Source organism: Planococcus citri, chromosome 4 (genome assembly GCF_950023065.1).
Source record: "Planococcus citri chromosome 4, ihPlaCitr1.1, whole genome shotgun sequence".
Classification (NCBI taxonomy): domain Eukaryota; kingdom Metazoa; phylum Arthropoda; class Insecta; order Hemiptera; family Pseudococcidae; genus Planococcus; species Planococcus citri.
In genome coordinates this window covers 20,378,381-20,398,901 of record NC_088680.1, presented here as the reverse complement: position 1 = coordinate 20,398,901, position 20,521 = coordinate 20,378,381, and the positions used below count along the sequence as shown (strand labels likewise).

The 20,521-nt window shown below is 36.0% G+C and overlaps 5 protein-coding genes and 1 pseudogene across 11 annotated transcripts; 5 read left to right on the top strand and 1 right to left on the bottom strand.

Moving 5' to 3' along the window:
* The first annotated feature begins 108 nt into the window (after positions 1-108).
* Positions 109-2,001, top strand: LOC135845591 (X-box-binding protein 1-like). Of its 3 annotated transcripts, XM_065364251.1 has the most exons (6): positions 109-247; positions 347-370; positions 486-729; positions 811-907; positions 978-1,336; positions 1,415-2,001. In XM_065364251.1, exons 3-6 carry the CDS (start codon positions 515-517, stop codon positions 1,509-1,511), a joined length of 768 nt encoding a protein of 255 aa, XP_065220323.1. In that variant the 5' UTR covers positions 109-247; positions 347-370; positions 486-514; the 3' UTR covers positions 1,512-2,001. The 3 variants fall into 3 exon arrangements, with proteins under 3 accessions (XP_065220323.1, XP_065220322.1, XP_065220321.1); XM_065364250.1 differs by having other exon boundaries at positions 111-370; positions 466-729; XM_065364249.1 differs by having other exon boundaries at positions 113-370.
* A 74-nt stretch (positions 2,002-2,075) lies between these two features.
* On the bottom strand, positions 2,076-7,385 carry LOC135845594 (TBC1 domain family member 9-like; annotated as a pseudogene).
* Positions 7,386-7,846: 461 nt separating this feature from the next.
* LOC135845580 (kelch-like protein 7) lies at positions 7,847-10,225 on the top strand. 2 transcript variants are annotated; one of them, XM_065364226.1, is made up of 3 exons: positions 7,847-8,024; positions 8,150-8,203; positions 8,284-10,225. In XM_065364226.1, exons 2-3 carry the CDS (start codon positions 8,197-8,199, stop codon positions 9,987-9,989), a joined length of 1,713 nt encoding a protein of 570 aa, XP_065220298.1. In that variant the 5' UTR covers positions 7,847-8,024; positions 8,150-8,196; the 3' UTR covers positions 9,990-10,225. The 2 variants fall into 2 exon arrangements, with proteins under 2 accessions (XP_065220298.1, XP_065220299.1); XM_065364227.1 differs by having other exon boundaries at positions 7,847-8,203; positions 8,284-8,749; positions 8,954-10,225.
* An 87-nt stretch (positions 10,226-10,312) lies between these two features.
* Positions 10,313-12,678, top strand: LOC135845585 (kelch-like protein 13). The gene is made up of 3 exons (XM_065364239.1): positions 10,313-10,431; positions 10,547-10,600; positions 10,692-12,678. Exons 2-3 carry the CDS (start codon positions 10,594-10,596, stop codon positions 12,389-12,391), a joined length of 1,707 nt encoding a protein of 568 aa, XP_065220311.1. The 5' UTR covers positions 10,313-10,431; positions 10,547-10,593; the 3' UTR covers positions 12,392-12,678.
* Positions 12,679-14,755: 2,077 nt separating this feature from the next.
* On the top strand, positions 14,756-17,443 carry LOC135845590 (kelch-like protein 24a). 4 transcript variants are annotated; one of them, XM_065364247.1, is made up of 3 exons: positions 14,756-15,106; positions 15,368-15,421; positions 15,508-17,443. In XM_065364247.1, exons 2-3 carry the CDS (start codon positions 15,415-15,417, stop codon positions 16,350-16,352), a joined length of 852 nt encoding a protein of 283 aa, XP_065220319.1. In that variant the 5' UTR covers positions 14,756-15,106; positions 15,368-15,414; the 3' UTR covers positions 16,353-17,443. The 4 variants fall into 4 exon arrangements, with proteins under 4 accessions (XP_065220319.1, XP_065220318.1, XP_065220317.1 ...); XM_065364246.1 differs by having other exon boundaries at positions 15,240-15,421; XM_065364245.1 differs by having other exon boundaries at positions 15,196-15,421.
* An 87-nt stretch (positions 17,444-17,530) lies between these two features.
* Positions 17,531-19,895, top strand: LOC135845583 (kelch-like protein 13). The gene is made up of 3 exons (XM_065364237.1): positions 17,531-17,649; positions 17,765-17,818; positions 17,910-19,895. The coding sequence occupies exons 2-3, from the start codon at positions 17,812-17,814 to the stop codon at positions 19,607-19,609; spliced, it is 1,707 nt and encodes a 568-aa protein (XP_065220309.1). The 5' UTR covers positions 17,531-17,649; positions 17,765-17,811; the 3' UTR covers positions 19,610-19,895.
* The last annotated feature ends 626 nt before the right edge of the window (positions 19,896-20,521 follow it).

The following is a 20,521-nucleotide window of genomic DNA, read 5'->3' as shown; positions in this document are numbered from 1 at the left end:
CTTGCCGCCCAATCCCCCATTCCATCCCCAAAAATATCAACTATCAACGTCATTGGTAGATTTCACTTCTTCTTCTCACCCGCTTGCTGGAAAATACCACCAACAGTCCTTTCCCTTCACTCCGGAACCCTTCAAACATGTGTGTTTTGACGTAGTAAAATATTCATGAATGGCACAATGACGAAACTGCGTTTATTATTACATTCTACGATCTACGTACGCAATTTGATAACGAGCATTCGACTTGGTAACTAGAAAATTGAAATTTTACTTGTAATTCGACTAAATTTAAATAATTTTACTTATTTTGTGTATGTTCTACTCGACTAATCGTTCTACGTGAAAGGAGTGAAAAGATACTGTTGAATTGGTAAGTTGGTCTCGTAATTTACACATTTCTGCTTCGTAATTGTTTATGGGGCCCTGCCTAATATTAATTTTAAATTACCATACATTATGTGACAGTTTTGCGACGTTATTTACAGTTAAAATCTAGTACCAAAGCAGTCCCTTCATGATCACCAGTATGACGTTGGATTGCCCCAAAAGGGCAGTTGTTATAAACTCGTTCAACTCGAAATTGGTATGCCCGATACCAAGCCAAAGATTAACCCCTCTAATATCCTACAGCGAAAACATTCAAATCAAAGAAGAATCGTCATGTTTGCAAAAGAAAGGCAGAAAAAGAACTCTGGACCATTTATCATACGAGGAAAAGCTTCAGCGAAAGTGAGTGTTTACATCAATGTACATACTTCAATAAATCCCCAATTCATCGCTGTACTAACCGGTTGACTATTTTTTTTACAGAAAATTGAAGAATAGAGAAGCCGCACAAACGTCACGAGATCGTAAAAAAGCCCGTATGGATGAATTGGAAAAAGTTGTAAAATTTCTAGAGAAAAATGTACGTTTACTCGTATAGGCCTACGCGATTGATCCTTTTTAGGGCACGAACTAATAATCGATGATTACAGAATAAAGATTTAAGATCAGAAGTCAGCTCACTTAAAGTAGAAAAAGAAGAAATGCGAAAGGAAAACGATAGGTTGAAGGAAGAATTACAGCAAGCCAAATGTGCCAAGGAAGACGATAGGTTAAAGGAAGAATCACGGTGTGCCAGATGTGCTCTTGAGTCAACTCCTGGATCTGCAGTATCCACGGTTTACCCTCTGCCGCAGGGTCGCTCGAGTCATCTAGTTCATCGGATACCTCTGCTAGCCCATCTTGTTTTCCTGAGCTCGATTTCGATTCTCTTTTGGATCACAATGAGGGTTATTCACCTACGTTTGAAGAATTTCTACGAGACATCACCATCTCACCGCTGGCTTCAGAGGTATTTACTGAACCTCGTTTTCGTTGATATTTTTCTCTTATTTTCACGTATACTTAACAGTCGGTTTTTTTTTTGCAGAATATCCAATTTTCCCTCGATGAAATGGTGGGGCAGCCATCAACACAGTTGGAACCCAGCATCGCTACTGTACCTTCTACCGATCACGACAACTTAACCAAACCCACCGAACCACAGAGTAGTACGATTATTCAAGACGCGTGGGAAATGACCTCAAACACTATCGAACCCCCTAGTTCAGTCCTCATTGCTATACCCGAAATAAAAGAAGAGCAGTCGGAATTCGTTATAGAAGACATGATATCCGAAGAGATAGTCATTACGTCGGAAGATCACTTTTTAAACGAAGCCTACTGCGATGAAAAAATATCCCCTAAAAGTATCTGCAGCGATATCGATATCGACGATAGAAATTCCGACCAAGGTTACGAGTCGATCGATTCGCCTCTCAGCGACGTTGATCTCTCGTTACCGGAATTGTTTCCTGAATTGATGTAAAACGACACTGACGTCTGTAATTTTAATAATTTTTTGTACAAGTTCCCTTTCTTTTAAATTTATTATTATGTTGTTTATTTATGCTCTTAAGTTTTCATCACGCAGTATTCTCTATGTGTCTTGTGTAAAATAAATCTGTACTACTACTACGTCGAGTTGGTTTTCTGTTCAGCAGACAACGACAATAATGCGACACATGTCACTAACAACAACAACAGCTGTATAAACAAATAACGATACAATGTTTTAATTAACATTTACAAAATTATTGCTCGACAGCATGGTACATAATATAAAACGAAATATTGATATTCGTACAGAATATAATAAGTTTTAAAAAAAAATAAAATAGAAAAATTTTTAATCACAGAATAAACAGGCCGCGTCTACTTTTGCAGTCACCAGGTGACGAAATACATAATTTAATGATGTAAGAAAATCATGAAACCGAACATCCTAAGTATCACAGCAACGGGAAATTTTCCAAATCGATGGCCTTGGAAATTATTTAGTGGATTGTAGAGCCAAAACGGACGCTTTAGGCTAAATCCATTAAACTATACAGCGATTGGATTTTTTCTTTCTTTTATTTGTGAGATTACTTCGATGAGGTTGATTTGCCTGTTGAAATAATCACTTACTGGACTGGATTGCTCGTGAGCGCAGTCCCTATGAACTGTTCGGCCGTGATTCGCCAATATCTTTTTTGACTGAAGCCTAAAAAACAATAAATATACGTTGAAATTTTGAATAAATATGTACCTGAAAATTGAAGTGAGCTATACAGATGTTTGATTAGCTGGCTTAAAAATAGTAGAAGAGTAACGAGGGTGAAGGAAATGATGTTTCCCGGAATTTAATTATCTTATCTGTTGATACGTATTTTTACGTTAAACCGTTTTATCGCTCGAAATGACCGATTTTTGGAACGAATGAGTATTTTTCCCCGGAAAAAATTGTGGTTCGGAAATTTTAGAATCACGATGTGAAAAATAGGTAACGGAAATTCAATTTTAAAAATACTTGATAGGTATTTAATTTGGAGAAAAACATCACGAAGAAATTCATTCTGAGTTTGCATGATTAGAAATCAAATTTCAAGAAGATCAAAATTTTCCTATTCGTTGAAATAAAAAAATTGGAATTTTTCGTAACATTTCAAATTAATCAAGTCTCAAAAATATTAATTACGCGAACTCAGATAAGAAAAAACTAAACGTTTCCGAATCGATAAGGTAGCGTACATGGAAACCATGTTACTCGTAGTAATTGAAAAACGAAACGTTCCAATTCGGCGATAAAACGATTTAATTTCTCTCGCTCGATAAATCGTATCAATGACGCATAAGCCAAGCTCATTTACCTCGTCTAAATTCAAAGACATTTCTTTCATCATGAACTTTTCCGTCGCTTCTCCCAGATTGAAAAGCATCGAACCTAAAAACACAGAAAATTCAAAATACTTAGAATACGTAATCGTCGTTATCACGTTCAAAAGGCCAATAAACGTTTACCAATTGTTGATAAAGCGGCGTACAAATTACTCGGGTCGGGTTCAGTCTCAAAGATATCGTAAAGTGTTTCCCATAAAGCGCAGAAATGTTTCTTATCCATTTTAGGCAACGCTTTCGTGTCGGAACGGCTGATACGATTTTCAAGTAATGAACGGAATGACCTTAGACTACATAATTCGGAATCTTCGTCGTCGTTCTCGGTACCTGAAATTTAGTGGAAAATATTATAATTTTAGAAAATTGATAACCGGATGGTTGCACGATGAGTCAGATTCGTACCGGAATTGGTGGGATTAAAATCGACGAATCTTTCGAAAGTTGGAGTCGATTGATTAGATGAAACAAGAGTAACAACGGGACTACTCGCGTCTTCGAAAAATTCCACGGCGTCGGTAGCTACTTCTTCAGCTTCAACGCCTAAATTCAGACGTAATTTTATGGATAACGAGTATAGTTGTCAAGTTTAAGATCACAGAAGGGCATACTGACCGGAAACGCTATCTCTGCGGAGATAACAAGCGTTTGCCCCAGGGTGATATGCTCACATAAAATAGCTTAAAAAGTTGGAAATCGATTTGATAGGAATTATAAACTGGTTGCGAGGAATCGTATTTGATCAAATCGCAGTAATTTATTTGCTTCTCCGGAACGACTGGTTCTTCGTGGCAGGTATCTACCGACGTAGTTCGTTTTCGAACAGACATATTGAATTTTCTTTGCATGTTGAATATTTCTTCTTTGACCAAATTCAGTAATTCCTGAAACATTTCATAGAATGTTTTCGTTCTCAGTTTTTACGTAGATTGAAGCACAATATGATTCAAAAAGATGCTAATGGAACATAGAAATCTAATTTCGTACTTGAAGTTCGTTCATTTCGAAAAATCCATCTTGACAAACACTTCTAACGACATTTCTACCAATTCCATCCTTCAAAGACTGAACCGTATGAACTCTGTGTTTAGATCTGAGTTGCTCGATGTATCCGGTGGTCAATTTACCGTATTTTATGTACGAATCGAATAATAATCGTCTAACTGAAACACTCTGTAACAAGAGTATTCGAGGGCTCGATCATAAAACAAATACGAAGCACTAACGTCAAGATTAACGACCATTCGATGACAATTTACCTTTTCACTTTTAATGCTTTCCTTGAGAACAACAACCTCGTCAGTAGATTCGTCATAAACCCCTTGTAAATATTTCGTCAAAATTTGAATACCATTGAATTAGTTTCTCTTGATTAGCCTCCAAAACAGTCAAAGTGACCTATAGGAAGATCAAACATTATTAAATCCGTAATCTTGAATAATTTCCAAGTTAAAATTTCCGCTCACTTGGAATATAACTTTAGCACCGTCGAAGAAAAATGCATCAATAATGTTTACAGCGCGCTATTATAAGGCATCACGCTGCAAAATAAATCATCATATATATAAATGAATAATCTCGAAATGAAAAGCGAGACTAGACTTTGACCTTAATTGTTGTTAGTTTACTTGATAAAAATAGTTAAAAACCAAGCTAACGAGATCATTCTTATCATATCTAATCGTTTCAACGTCTCGTGTAATGCAGGTAAATATTCGGCGATTAAATCATCCATAATTCCTTGATCGATTAAAGCTCCGACCACTTTGTTATTGTAATAATCGGGTAAATGATACTCGCATAAACAAACCAATAACCAGAAAGCTTCTTCTTCCCTGCAATAGATGAGTAAAACAGACGCGACTATATTCATTATAGCTTGACAATATCCTGTTCGAAAATAACTCGAATGAGTAATCTTAATAAAAAATTATTTCTTTGAATTGTCAGTCATCGAACCTATTTGCGGATTCCGAACAGCGTATGCTTTCAGAACACGTCTCAAAGCACCAATTCCGGCATCAGTCTGATAAGCAGGGTATTCTGGTAGGTGGTAGAGATTGATGGAGATCACGTTCAATTTCGTCATTCGTTGTAGAAATAACCGATGACGATTAGATCACGTTTCAAAAATGAAGGCTTCTTCTTTACATTTTTACTACGAATAGATACACAGAATTAATACGACGATTAACTCGAAGAATAACTTGGAATTTGGGGATTCAACGTACCTCAGCTTGTTTAATAATTCTTTATCTTCATCGAAGCCTATTTTTTCATCAATTAGTCTGAAAAATTCACATAAGTCAGTTGTGATAAAACAAGAACTAAAGTATTTGAGATCACATCGGTGCTTACTGTCTCATCGTGATATTCTTGAGTTGCTGCATAAGAGAAAATATTTCATCTTTTCGCATGTAGACAGAAAAATAATGCTAAAAATATCAGATCTAGTTTAGTAAAAATACTTGAAAAAAGAAAACACGAAAAAAGAAAATTATTCGAACAAACTTTTTGCTGATCCTTCGTAGTAACTTTGATGGTATCGTGTAATATGTGTTTTTTCGATCTCTTCAAATCGATCACATCAACGTATCACTACTTTGGTCTCCACTCCCAAAATAAATGCGTGAAAACATAGATGACTTATCGATAAATACATCCATCCTTGATAGAACATCGGACCTCTCCAATAACTAACATAAAAAACATAATGTAATCAGAATAAATCTAGACGTTTTGACGTACACAACAGAACTTAGAAATCAAACCTGCTGGAATAATAATTGACCAATTTCTCTTCGGCTGCCATATTAAATAATCTTGAAAACTTGTAAGAGGTATTTTTAATAGAATCATCGTCGTCTGTAATAAGATCTAGAAAGTATTAGCTGATTAAACAAACGCTAAATTCGAATATGTGAAGAACCAACAGAACCAAATACCGTACCAGGAGCATCGTTATTAGCAACAACAGATCGAACTTTACAGCATACGAATTCGGTAACTTCTTCTTCTTTTTCGAAAGCAGTCAGACACATTAGATTTTTCTGCAACCAGTCCCAATCTTTCTCGATTTCTTGCAGAGTTAACGAACATGCTATTTCTACGATTACATAAATACATAGATTAGGTACTCGAATAATATCAGAATTTAGTCGATAGAGATAATACAAACCGTAATAAACTTCGGAATATGGAGTCTGGTGTAGAATTCTGAACGGTGGAGGTTTTCTATCAAGGACGCTGTCGAAAGTACAGACTAAGATACCAGATAAATTTCGGTTACTTTCGCCATAGCCTTTCCGTTTCTGTAGAACGAAGTACAGAGTTGATTGCTCGGTAGTCCTAAATATATACAGTATATGAGATTATCATATTTTTCGAAGAAGGAAATATCGAAGAAATTGATCAACATACCAGAAAGCGTTGGCGATAAGAACTTCTTTCGGATTAACCAACATGGTTGACCATTACTCATTTGTACCCAACTTTGTACGACTATTTCACGATAATGCTACCGATCGTGTACAAATTTATGGTTTCTCGAGATATATTACAGACAGAAATAATCGTTTACTATCAAAAACAGCTATTTATCGTTACGTAAACGAAAATATGAACCCGAATTCGTCTTTTGGAACGTCTAAACTAAAATAGTCTAAAATTACCTTTGAGTATAAATATAATGATGATATGGAGCGATAAAAACGCAGCTTCAGGGTTTCACCTGTAGAGCGCTCCAAACGTGGTCATTCGCGTACCCAATGCATTTTAAATGGGAGGTCCGTCAAACTACGTCATCCTTGGGTACGCGAATGACCAAAAACCACAAATCGTTAGTTTTAGAGGATTGCTGAGTTTTTTTTTTGAGTAAAATTTTAGTGTTGGGGGGCGTTGTGTCCGCTCACCTCGGCTTCGCCTCGGTTGCGCGGGTCGCTTTGTTGTTCATACTATGTCTGTTAACTTCCCTCGGCCTTCGGCCTCGGTGAGTACAATTTTTTTATAAACAACCGCAAGTGCTACATACACGGTAAATGTCCAGCCTCCGTCTGAACTCACCAAGGGGAGTAATGCTCATTGAATGAAATGTAAATTTTAAACGGCTCGGCTTCGCCTCGCCTAATTCGGCATATAATTCAAAAAATAATATTAATAAATTTATTCATTGTTTGAAAACAAAAAAAAATAATTTCATTACTTTGTCTGTAAAAATTACACTCGTAAAAATAAAAATCGCGAAAAAAATTTTGAAAAAACTTGTGCCGGACGCGGGAATCGAACCCAAGACCTCTTGCACAGCAATCCGTTACCTTAGCCACGCAGCCATAGGTGCTGCTTGCCGATCTGGTTTTACAACGCTATACATGTTGCTACACACCGTGGAAAACAACCCCCCCCACGCGCGCGTATGTATACGCGTATGGTTTACTCAAAAAAAAAACTCAGCAATATCCTAAAACTAACGTTATGTCCAAAAACCCTGTATTTTTATCCCTCCATATCATCATTATATTTATACTCTTGTAAGAAAATTACGCATTCATTCCATTATCACACACGTGCTTTGTTCGGTTTGTTTACTAACATTAGCCAATGAGAAGCGTCCCTCGTAATCAATTGAAGAAGTGGAAAAAATTTTGAAATTTGAAATTTTTTCCTTCAAATTTATTTTTCTGAAAATTTTTAAATCAACGCCCCAACGGAGCGATATATTTCAATATAAATTTTGGTGTCTTATCAATTCAATTACGTTCTGCTTCAATTACACAATAATCCCAATCGTAAGTATTTAGTATTTTGGAAGATATCGAGTCTGATGGCTACTAGTTACATGCTACTTAAAATCATTTCTTCTTTTGAAGATAAAGATTAGATTTACCTCTACTTACATAGAATTTTTTTTCAGTGATTGCTGCCGTCTGAATTCGGTTTCATGATTTACGATTTGGAAGAATGGCAGGTAAGACCTATCGGTATTATATAGCAGGTAATCGAAGTATCTGCAAGTATTCTCAATACCAAAACGTCTTATTTTTTCAGCTTCGTCCGAAGAAAATGAAATAAAACTGGATACCTTCCAAACTGGTGCTTTCGACACCATGAACGAATATAGAAAAAAGAATCTGTTTTGCGATGTATCTCTCGACACTAACGGTACTCTGTTTCCTTGTCATCGTCTCATCTTGACAGCCTCATCTACTTACTTTCAAGTAATGTTTAATGGAAATTTCAAAGAAAGCGGCTTGAAAGTCATTCCCATGAAAGAAATCGATGCCAAAATAATGGAAATCTTGCTATCCGCCATTTATACCACTCGAATTCGTTTGCTTCCAGAAAACGTGTATTTCGTATTGAAAGCGAGCCATATGCTCCAAATTGATGTGATTTTCTACGCATGTGTACACTATATTATGAAGAACGTCGGTCATATTCATTACTTACCTAATACGTGTTCATTTGCGAAAACTATGGGACCTGAAAAATTATATGATGAATGTCTAGAGAGGTTAGCATCGGACGTGTTTCACTGGGAAAAAACAGACGCCTTTTTGGATCTTTCTTACGATGTATTGAAAGAATTATTATCAAAAGTGATAATCATTCATAGCGTTCGCAATGATGACCTACTAGCTTTAATTATAAAATGGTGTAAATATAATAACACTAGTTCGAACGATATTAGGGTACTTATGCAGACTTGTAATTTCAGCACAAAACTCACATCTGCATTGGCTGATTTGATGGTTGCTGCGGAAAGTGAAACGGACTGTGAAAGTGCGGACGATGAAAATCAATCAAATAATCATGATTTGAACTTGAATCTTTATTTGGATGCTTTTGACGTGAAAAGTGGAGCTAGAGGATGGGGATCACTGAAGATGAATGAGTCATTTAGCAACTACACACTATCAAACTTTCAACCCATGGATCTTTGGTACCCGAGAATTTGTTCAATGGGACTTAAGACGTACTATTTCGCACGAAATTTGTCAGCTGAAAGTAAAAGATGTATTTTTTCTTGTTTCGAAGACAGTAGCAGAATAGATTTGCGAGTGCCGAAAGAGTTTTCTACTTATGATAGTTACGAAATGATAGCCGTTGGAAAAGTGATTTATTTTTTCCAAGGCCATTACAATTCTAACATTTGGGTTTACGATTGTGAACTGGACACGTGGCAAGACAACATTTTTCAAGTACCTTTATCGTATAATTTATCGAAATCAGTTCTGTATGACTATTCGCAATGGTCTGATGTTACGTTTTTAGATAATGCTATTTACGTTATTGGATGTAAAAATCATGACTCAGGGTCTGATGAAAGATATATTATATCAATCGATACTCGCACTCCTCAGACTAGAAATTTAATCGCCTTCCCAAGCTCTTTTCAACGTGAAAATTCGACCGTTTGTGCGTTCGATGGGAAAATAGCGATTTCAGGCACCAGTCAAGATAGTGCTTTGCTTAATACCTTCAGTATTTTTGATGTGACTGCTAAAAAATGGAGAAACGATCTGAAGCCTATGAATGAAAGCGCAGCCAGGCATAAAATGATTCATCGTAATGGGTTTATCTACGCTGTGGACGAAAGACCATTCAACAAAAATGAGAAATATGATGTGAAATTGAATACGTGGACCGAGATCCCGAAGGTGCCGGAACGAGCTCAGTTCGTTAACGCTGATGGCGTTAATATGACGATAGGTTTTCATGGTTTGATTAATGCTGAATTCATTTCGCTGTAGGCCGTAGAATTAGTATTTTAGAATCTAGACTGAAATATATTATTAATACTCAATTATTTGTTATTCTGTGATAGAGATTTTATTTCTTGGTACCGTCCTAATGCAAACTCTAAACTTGTTTTGTGTTTCTGTTTGCATACTTGTTTAGATCATGGTGATATACTTTCGTGTAATTTTTACCTCCTTAATTTAATCGTAATATCATCTGTTCTGTGAATAAAAATTAAAAAATAAAATATTTGTTCAATATTGTTTTCACTTTCACTGCAACCGCCTCGTATTGAACAAACTAACGTATCCAGCTTACCTTCTTATCAGCACGGTCGCGGGTCGTGTTGATTTTTCCTCCAAAAATTTTCAAGTCATTTCAATATCTCAATATAAATTTTTGCGTCGTATCAATTCAATTGCGTTCTGCTTCAATTGTACAATAATGCCAATCGTAAGTATTTGGAAGATGATCATGTCCGACTACTACTAGTTGCATGCTTCTTCAAATTTCTTCTTTTGAAAATCAGATCTTTACCTCTAATTTCATAGAGTTCTTATTGTTTCAGTGATTACTGCCGTCTGAGTTCGGTTTCATAATTTACAATTTGGAAAAATGACTGGTAAGATCAATTGATTATTATAGCACATAATCGTTAATCAAATCAAAGCATTTGCAAGTATTCTCAATACCAAAACGTCTTCTCTTTTCAGTTTTTTCCGTAGAGATAGAACTAGATATCATCCAGAATGGTGCTTTCGACACCATGAACGAATATAGAAAAAAGAATCTGTTTTGCGATGTATCTCTCGACACGAACGGTACTCTGTTTCCTTGTCATCGTCTCATTTTGACAGCTTCGTCTACTTACTTTCAAGTAATGTTCAATGGAAATTTCAAAGAGAGCAGCTTGAAAGTCATTCCCATTCAGGGCATCGATGCCGAAATAATGGAAATTTTGCTATCCGCTATGTATACCACGCGAATTCGCTTGCTTTCAGAAAACGTGTATTTCATATTGAAAGCGAGTCATTTGCTCCAAATTGATGTGATTTTCAACGCATGTGTAGACTGTATCACGAAGAACGTCGGTCATGTTCATTACTTACCTGATACGTGTTCATTTGCGAAAACTATTGGAGCTGAAGAATTATATGTTAAATGTATGACGAGGTTAGCACTGGACGTGTTTCACTGGGAAAAAACATACGCCTTTTTGGATCTGCCCTACGATATTTTGAAAGAAGTATTATCAACGGTGGTAGTCATTAATGGCGGTCGGGATGATAATCTACTCGCTGTAATCATAAAATGGTGTAAATATAATCACACTAGTGCCAAGGATATTAGGGTACTTATGCAGATTTGTAATTTTAAGACAAATCTCACATCTGCATTGGCTGAATTGGTGGTCGATGCGAGAAGTGAAGATAACAGTGAAAGTGCGGAAGATGAAAATCAATCTGATAATAATTGTAATTTGAACTTGAATCTTTACTTGGAAACTGTTGACGTGAAAAGTGGAGCTAAAGGATGGGGAACACTAAAGCTAAATGAGTCATTCAGCAATTACACACTATCAAACTATCAAGCCATGGATTATTGTTTACCGCAAATTTGTTCACTAGGACTGAAGACTTACTGTTTAGCACAAGATTTTGCAACTGAAAGTATAAATAGAAAATGCGTTCTTTCTTGTTTTGAAGACGGTAGTAGAATAGGTGATTTGCAAGTGCCAAATGAACTTTCTGTTTATGATTGTTACGAAATGATAGGGGTCGGAAAAGTGATTTACTTTTTCCAACGTTGTTACGATTCTAAGATTTGGGTTTACGATTGTGAACTAGACACGTGGCAAAAAGTATCTTCACTTGATAATTCATCGAAATCAGTTCTGCATGATTATTCAGGTTGGTATGATGTTGCATTTTTAAATAATGTCATTCATATTGTTGGATGTAAAAAAAGCGATTCCGAGTCTGATGATAGATACATTTTATCAATCGATACTCGCGCTCCTCAGATTACAAATTTAATCGCATTCCCTAGCACTTCTCAACTCATAAATGCGACCGTGTGTGCATTCGATGGGAAAATAGCGATCTTAGGCAACAATCGCGATAGTATTTTGCATAGAACTTTACATAGTACTTTTAGTATTTTCGATGTGACGGCAACAAAATGGAGAACTGATCTGGAGCCCATGAACGAAGCCAGAGCAAAGCATAAACTAATTCATCGTGATGGGTTCATTTATGCTGTTGGAAAAAGACCAGTCATTAACAATGAGAAATATGATGTCAAGTTGAATACGTGGATCGAGATCCCAAAGTTGCCGGAACGAGCTCAGTTCGTTAAAGCTGATGGCGTTAATATGACCTTAGGTTTTGGTGATTTAATTAATGCTGATTGAACTCATTTCGCTGTAGGATTAGTATCCTAGACTGAGACTAAGATATATATTATTAAGTACCTGTATAAATGTTGCGATTGCGATTAGTAGTTGTTTTTCCTTTTTCTACTTTTGTGGGTATAGGTACTTACTCAATTTGTTATTTTTATGATTGAGAAAGTATACTTTTGTGTTTATGTGTTATTTTTACCACATAGATTTATTCTTAATATCGTTCTGTTCTATTTTAAATAAAAATACAAAATTAAAAAATAAAATAAAATTGTTCAATATTGTTTTCATAATGCTGCAACCGCCTCACCCTCATATTGAACAAACTAACGTATCCAGTTTACCTTATCAACAGGTGTTTTTGTTCACACGCGTCAATTTAGAGAGAATGTTCTGGTTTACCTCCGGGTAAACCACCCACAGGCGAGAATAACGTGTACCTTAGGGAATGTTACGATCAGGTTTACCTAGGGGTAAACCCCGACGAAAATTTCAAGGAATGTTACCATGCATGTTTACTCGAGAGTAAACCCAGACAAAATTTTTAATTTTATCATGCATTTGGTAAGATAAGATTTTGTTTTCAGTGTTGGGGGGCGCGCTCGGCTTCGCCTCGCGCGTGTCCGTATCTCCTACTTTTGCTACGCGAGTACTCCTCGTGAATCGGGCGCTTCGCGCCCTCGCGGCCAGAGATGCATGGAAACTTACCGCGGTAACTTACCCGAGAACTTACCGGTAAGTTACCGGTAAGTTACCATGTCATAAATTACCATAAGTTACCGCGGTAATTTATAAATTTTCAACAGAAATGTTGGCATGGGTAATTTTTGATGTTTGCATGTACTGCTGTAGCTGTCTAGATACAACAAATTACAATTTGTACTCTCTAAATTTAAAAGAGTCAAATTTTACTGTATAGCACTTAACAGTAGGGTATGAGTATGGTATGACAACATTCTGGCTTCTTGTAAACTATAGTTTTTGACTGGATTTTCATTTTTCAGTAAATAATTTTCTGATCTGATCAGTCAAATCAAAATTCAAAAGTGAATTATTTACTGATCAGTCAAAAATGAATTATTATTTATTTAGGTAGGTAGGTAGGTAGGTAGGTAGGTAGGTAGGTACTGTGTTGATCAGTGAAAAACTACTGTGATCACTGATCAGCTTGGTCAGCAGTAAAAAATTTTAAATAACTGACTTTTGCAGTACTTTTTCACTGTTTATTTCAGTGATGACATTTTGGATTTTGCCTTCTTAACAGTGAAATTTGACTGTTTCAAATTTAGAGAGTAGGTACATACATATCTACTTCTTGTGAGATGACCTATAAATAATAAATTGTAAAATCAAAAAAAAAAAAATGAATTGAATTGTGAGGTAAAATAAAGCTGTAAATTTTAATTTTGTTGAAGCACACTGTATTACTTGACTACTTTCAATACCTAGATAGGTACCTATTACAAATCTTCAAAAGTGTTCGTTTTTTTTGTTTGATTTGAAATTTGAATGCTCTGAAGTTTGAACTTTAATTTGAGAAATGATTGGTGTTACTTGAGATTGAGAAAACATAATTTTTTTTTTGCCTTAATTTCATTCTTGCAACTGGTTAATACAGTTCTCTTCTCTTCTCAGTTCTCTTTTTGTAATAGAAAATGCTGGTGCACTCTGATTAGGAATTTTTTGGTAATTTGAAAGCAAGGGGCAGCAATTTTTGTATTGCCCAAGCCCAAAGGCGCAAAAATGGGACATCTGACATCTACACAAGTCCCTATCCATTTCTGTCAGTTGTTGGATGTTATGGATAATTTCAAGGTAACCTTCATCTTAATTCTGATGTTCAGAACCATTTCAGTGAAAATTTATAAGTTACTTAAATTACCGGTAACTTACAGGTAAGTTACTGGTAAGTTACCCAATTATAAATTACCGGTAACTTAGCATCTCTGCTCGCGGCCCCTCAAGGGCCGCACTCGGAGCAAGAGCTCGCTTCGCTCACTCTGCACTTATTCGGTCGGGCGCTTCGCGCCCTCCCTCAATATTAACATATCAGCATTTAACCTAACCTTAACCTAACCTCTCTTTAATAATTACAAAATCATACCGAATAGGACCATGCTGCTTTCATAATTTTTTTTTTTGCAAAGTGTCGTGTCACACATGAGGTATCAACGGCATCACCAACGAAATTCACTTTCTTTGCTTGAATTTTTTCTGTCATTTAATTGTATCATAAATGGTACCTATTATACACGAAGTCAACACCAACTACCAAGTACCTATATTATTCGATTCAAAAAGGAATGTTAACATGCATGTTTATTCAGGAGTAAACCCCGACGAAAAATAATTCCAAGGAATGTTACCATGTTTACATGTTTACTTAGGAGTAAACCCTCATGAAAACTTCAAGGAATGTTAGGATGCATGTTTACTTCGGAGTAAACCCCGACGAATCGATCACTTGATTTCAAGGAATGTTACGATGCATGTTTACTCGAGAGTAAACCCTGATGAAAAGAAATACCTATAATGAAATCAAGGCGAAGATTTACCAAAGGTAAACCTAAAAATGAACTTTCCTTGAAGTACACTTCATTCTCTCCCAGGATAAGGGTAAACCTTGTTTTGGTAAACCAGTGTTCTTACATTCTCTCCAATTCGACTTCTCAGTTTTAGTTCATGCTCGTAATCAATAATTGAAAAAGTGAAAAAAATATGTAGGTAAGTTTTGAGTTGAATTTGAAATCAATTTCATTATTCTGAAAATTTTCAAGTCAACGAAGCGATATATTTTAATATATAAATTTTAGTGTCGTATCAATTCAAATCACGTTCTGCTTCAATTGCACAATAGGGTAATGCCAATCATAAGTATTTGGAAGATAACATCAAGTCCGGCTACTAGTTGCATGCTTCTTCAAATTTCTTCTTTTGAAGATCAGATTTTTACCTGTACATACTTTCATGGAGTTCTTGTTTCAGTGATCGCTGCTGTCTGAGTTCGGTTTCATTATTTACAATTTGGAAGAATGGCTAGTAAGATCAATTGGTTATTGTAGCCCATAATCGTTAATCGGAACATTTGCAAGTATTCTCAATACCAAAACGTCTTCTCTTTTCAGCTTTTTCCGATGAGATACAACTAGATATCCTCCAGAATAGTGCTTTCGACACCATGAACGAATATAGAAAAAAGAATCTGTTTTGCGATGTTTCTCTCGACACCAACGGTACTCTGTTTCCTTGTCATCGTCTCATCTTGACAGCTTCGTCTGCTTACTTTCAAGTAATGTTCAATGGAAATTTCAAAGAAAGCAACTTGCAAGTCATTCCCATTCAGGGCATCGATGCCGAAGTAATGGAAATTTTGCTATCTGCTATTTATACCACGCGAATTCGCTTGCTTCCAAAAAACGTGTATTTCATATTGAGAGCGAGTCATTTACTCCAAATTGATATGATTTTCAACGCATGTGTAGACTGTATCATGAAGAGGGTCGCTCGCATTCATTACTTACCTGATACGTGTTCATTTGCGAAAACTATTGGAGCTGAAGAATTATATGTTAAATGTATGACGAGGTTAGCAATGGACGTGTTTCACTGGGATAAAACTGACGCCTTTTTAGATCTTTCCTACGATGTATTGAAAGAAATATTATCAAAAGTGATATCCATTAGTAGCAGTCGCGATGATGATCTACTTGCTGTAGTCATGAAATGGTGTAAATATAATCACACTAGTACGAAGGATATTAGGGTACTTCTGCGGACTTGTAATTTTACCACAAAGCCCACATCTGCATTGGCTGAATTGATATTTACTGCGAGAAGTGAAGATAACAGTGAAAGTGCGCAAGATGAAAATCAATCAAATAATCATGATTTGAACTTGAATCTTTATTTGGATGCTTTTGACGTGAAAAGTGGAGCTAGAGGATGGGGATCACTGAAGATGAATGAGTAATTTAGCAACTACACACTATCAAACTTTCAACCCATGGATCTTTGGTACCCGAGAATTTGTTCAATGGGACTTAAGACGTACTATTTCGCACGAAATTTGTCAGCTGAAAGTAAAAGATGTATTTTTTCTTGTTTCGAAGACAGTAGCAGAATAGATTTGCGAGTGCCGAAAGAGTTTTCTACTTATGATAGTTACGAAATGATAGCCGTTGGAAAAGTGATTTATTTTTTCCAAGGCCATTACAATTCTAACATTTGGGTTTACGATTGTGAACTGGACACGTGGCAAGACAACATTTTTCAAGTACCTTTATCGTATAATTTATCGAAATCAGTTCTGTATGACTATTCGCAATGGTCTGATGTTACGTTTTTAGATAATGCTATTTACGTTATTGGATGTAAAAATCATGACTCAGGGTCTGATGAAAGATATATTATATCAATCGATACTCGCACTCCTCAGACTAGAAATTTAATCGCCTTCCCAAGCTCTTTTCAATGTGAAAATTCGACCGTTTGTGCGTTCGATGGGAAAATAGCGATTTCAGGCACCAGTCAAGATAGTGCTTTGCTTAATACCTTCAGTATTTTTGATGTGACTGCTAAAAAATGGAGAAACGATCTGAAGCCTATGAATGAAAGCGCAGCCAGGCATAAAATGATTCATCGTAATGGGTTTATCTACGCTGTGGACGAAAGACCATTCAACAAAAATGAGAAATATGATGTGAAATTGAATACGTGGACCGAGATCCCGAAGGTGCCGGAACGAGCTCAGTTCGTTAACGCTGATGGCGTTAATATGACGATAGGTTTTCATGGTTTGATTAATGCTGAATTCATTTCGCTGTAGGCCGTAGAATTAGTATTTTAGAATCTAGACTGAAATATATTATTAATACTCAATTATTTGTTATTCTGTGATAGAGATTTTATTTCTTGGTACCGTCCTAATGCAAACTCTAAACTTGTTTTGTGTTTCTGTTTGCATACTTGTTTAGATCATGGTGATATACTTTCGTGTAATTTTTACCTCCTTAATTTAATCGTAATATCATCTGTTCTGTGAATAAAAATTAAAAAATAAAATATTTGTTCAATATTGTTTTCACTTTCACTGCAACCGCCTCGTATTGAACAAACTAACGTATCCAGCTTACCTTCTTATCAGCACGGTCGCGGGTCGTGTTGATTTTTCCTCCAAAAATTTTCAAGTCATTTCAATATCTCAATATAAATTTTTGCGTCGTATCAATTCAATTGCGTTCTGCTTCAATTGTACAATAATGCCAATCGTAAGTATTTGGAAGATGATCATGTCCGACTACTACTAGTTGCATGCTTCTTCAAATTTCTTCTTTTGAAAATCAGATCTTTACCTCTAATTTCATAGAGTTCTTATTGTTTCAGTGATTACTGCCGTCTGAGTTCGGTTTCATAATTTACAATTTGGAAAAATGACTGGTAAGATCAATTGATTATTATAGCACATAATCGTTAATCAAATCAAAGCATTTGCAAGTATTCTCAATACCAAAACGTCTTCTCTTTTCAGTTTTTTCCGTAGAGATAGAACTAGATATCATCCAGAATGGTGCTTTCGACACCATGAACGAATATAGAAAAAAGAATCTGTTTTGCGATGTATCTCTCGACACGAACGGTACTCTGTTTCCTTGTCATCGTCTCATTTTGACAGCTTCGTCTACTTACTTTCAAGTAATGTTCAATGGAAATTTCAAAGAGAGCAGCTTGAAAGTCATTCCCATTCAGGGCATCGATGCCGAAATAATGGAAATTTTGCTATCCGCTATGTATACCACGCGAATTCGCTTGCTTTCAGAAAACGTGTATTTCATATTGAAAGCGAGTCATTTGCTCCAAATTGATGTGATTTTCAACGCATGTGTAGACTGTATCACGAAGAACGTCGGTCATGTTCATTACTTACCTGATACGTGTTCATTTGCGAAAACTATTGGAGCTGAAGAATTATATGTTAAATGTATGACGAGGTTAGCACTGGACGTGTTTCACTGGGAAAAAACATACGCCTTTTTGGATCTGCCCTACGATATTTTGAAAGAAGTATTATCAACGGTGGTAGTCATTAATGGCGGTCGGGATGATAATCTACTCGCTGTAATCATAAAATGGTGTAAATATAATCACACTAGTGCCAAGGATATTAGGGTACTTATGCAGATTTGTAATTTTAAGACAAATCTCACATCTGCATTGGCTGAATTGGTGGTCGATGCGAGAAGTGAAGATAACAGTGAAAGTGCGGAAGATGAAAATCAATCTGATAATAATTGTAATTTGAACTTGAATCTTTACTTGGAAACTGTTGACGTGAAAAGTGGAGCTAAAGGATGGGGAACACTAAAGCTAAATGAGTCATTCAGCAATTACACACTATCAAACTATCAAGCCATGGATTATTGTTTACCGCAAATTTGTTCACTAGGACTGAAGACTTACTGTTTAGCACAAGATTTTGCAACTGAAAGTATAAATAGAAAATGCGTTCTTTCTTGTTTTGAAGACGGTAGTAGAATAGGTGATTTGCAAGTGCCAAATGAACTTTCTGTTTATGATTGTTACGAAATGATAGGGGTCGGAAAAGTGATTTACTTTTTCCAACGTTGTTACGATTCTAAGATTTGGGTTTACGATTGTGAACTAGACACGTGGCAAAAAGTATCTTCACTTGATAATTCATCGAAATCAGTTCTGCATGATTATTCAGGTTGGTATGATGTTGCATTTTTAAATAATGTCATTCATATTGTTGGATGTAAAAAAAGCGATTCCGAGTCTGATGATAGATACATTTTATCAATCGATACTCGCGCTCCTCAGATTACAAATTTAATCGCATTCCCTAGCACTTCTCAACTCATAAATGCGACCGTGTGTGCATTCGATGGGAAAATAGCGATCTTAGGCAACAATCGCGATAGTATTTTGCATAGAACTTTACATAGTACTTTTAGTATTTTCGATGTGACGGCAACAAAATGGAGAACTGATCTGGAGCCCATGAACGAAGCCAGAGCAAAGCATAAACTAATTCATCGTGATGGGTTCATTTATGCTGTTGGAAAAAGACCAGTCATTAACAATGAGAAATATGATGTCAAGTTGAATACGTGGATCGAGATCCCAAAGTTGCCGGAACGAGCTCAGTTCGTTAAAGCTGATGGCGTTAATATGACCTTAGGTTTTGGTGATTTAATTAATGCTGATTGAACTCATTTCGCTGTAGGATTAGTATCCTAGACTGAGACTAAGATATATATTATTAAGTACCTGTATAAATGTTGCGATTGCGATTAGTAGTTGTTTTTCCTTTTTCTACTTTTGTGGGTATAGGTACTTACTCAATTTGTTATTTTTATGATTGAGAAAGTATACTTTTGTGTTTATGTGTTATTTTTACCACATAGATTTATTCTTAATATCGTTCTGTTCTATTTTAAATAAAAATACAAAATTAAAAAATAAAATAAAATTGTTCAATATTGTTTTCATAATGCTGCAACCGCCTCACCCTCATATTGAACAAACTAACGTATCCAGTTTACCTTATCAACAGGTGTTTTTGTTCACACGCGTCAATTTAGAGAGAATGTTCTGGTTTACCTCCGGGTAAACCACCCACAGGCGAGAATAACGTGTACCTTAGGGAATGTTACGATCAGGTTTACCTAGGGGTAAACCCCGACGAAAATTTCAAGGAATGTTACCATGCATGTTTACTCGAGAGTAAACCCAGACAAAATTTTTAATTTTATCATGCATTTGGTAAGATAAGATTTTGTTTTCAGTGTTGGGGGGCGCGCTCGGCTTCGCCTCGCGCGTGTCCGTATCTCCTACTTTTGCTACGCGAGTACTCCTCGTGAATCGGGCGCTTCGCGCCCTCGCGGCCAGAGATGCATGGAAACTTACCGCGGTAACTTACCCGAGAACTTACCGGTAAGTTACCGGTAAGTTACCATGTCATAAATTACCATAAGTTACCGCGGTAATTTATAAATTTTCAACAGAAATGTTGGCATGGGTAATTTTTGATGTTTGCATGTACTGCTGTAGCTGTCTAGATACAACAAATTACAATTTGTACTCTCTAAATTTAAAAGAGTCAAATTTTACTGTATAGCA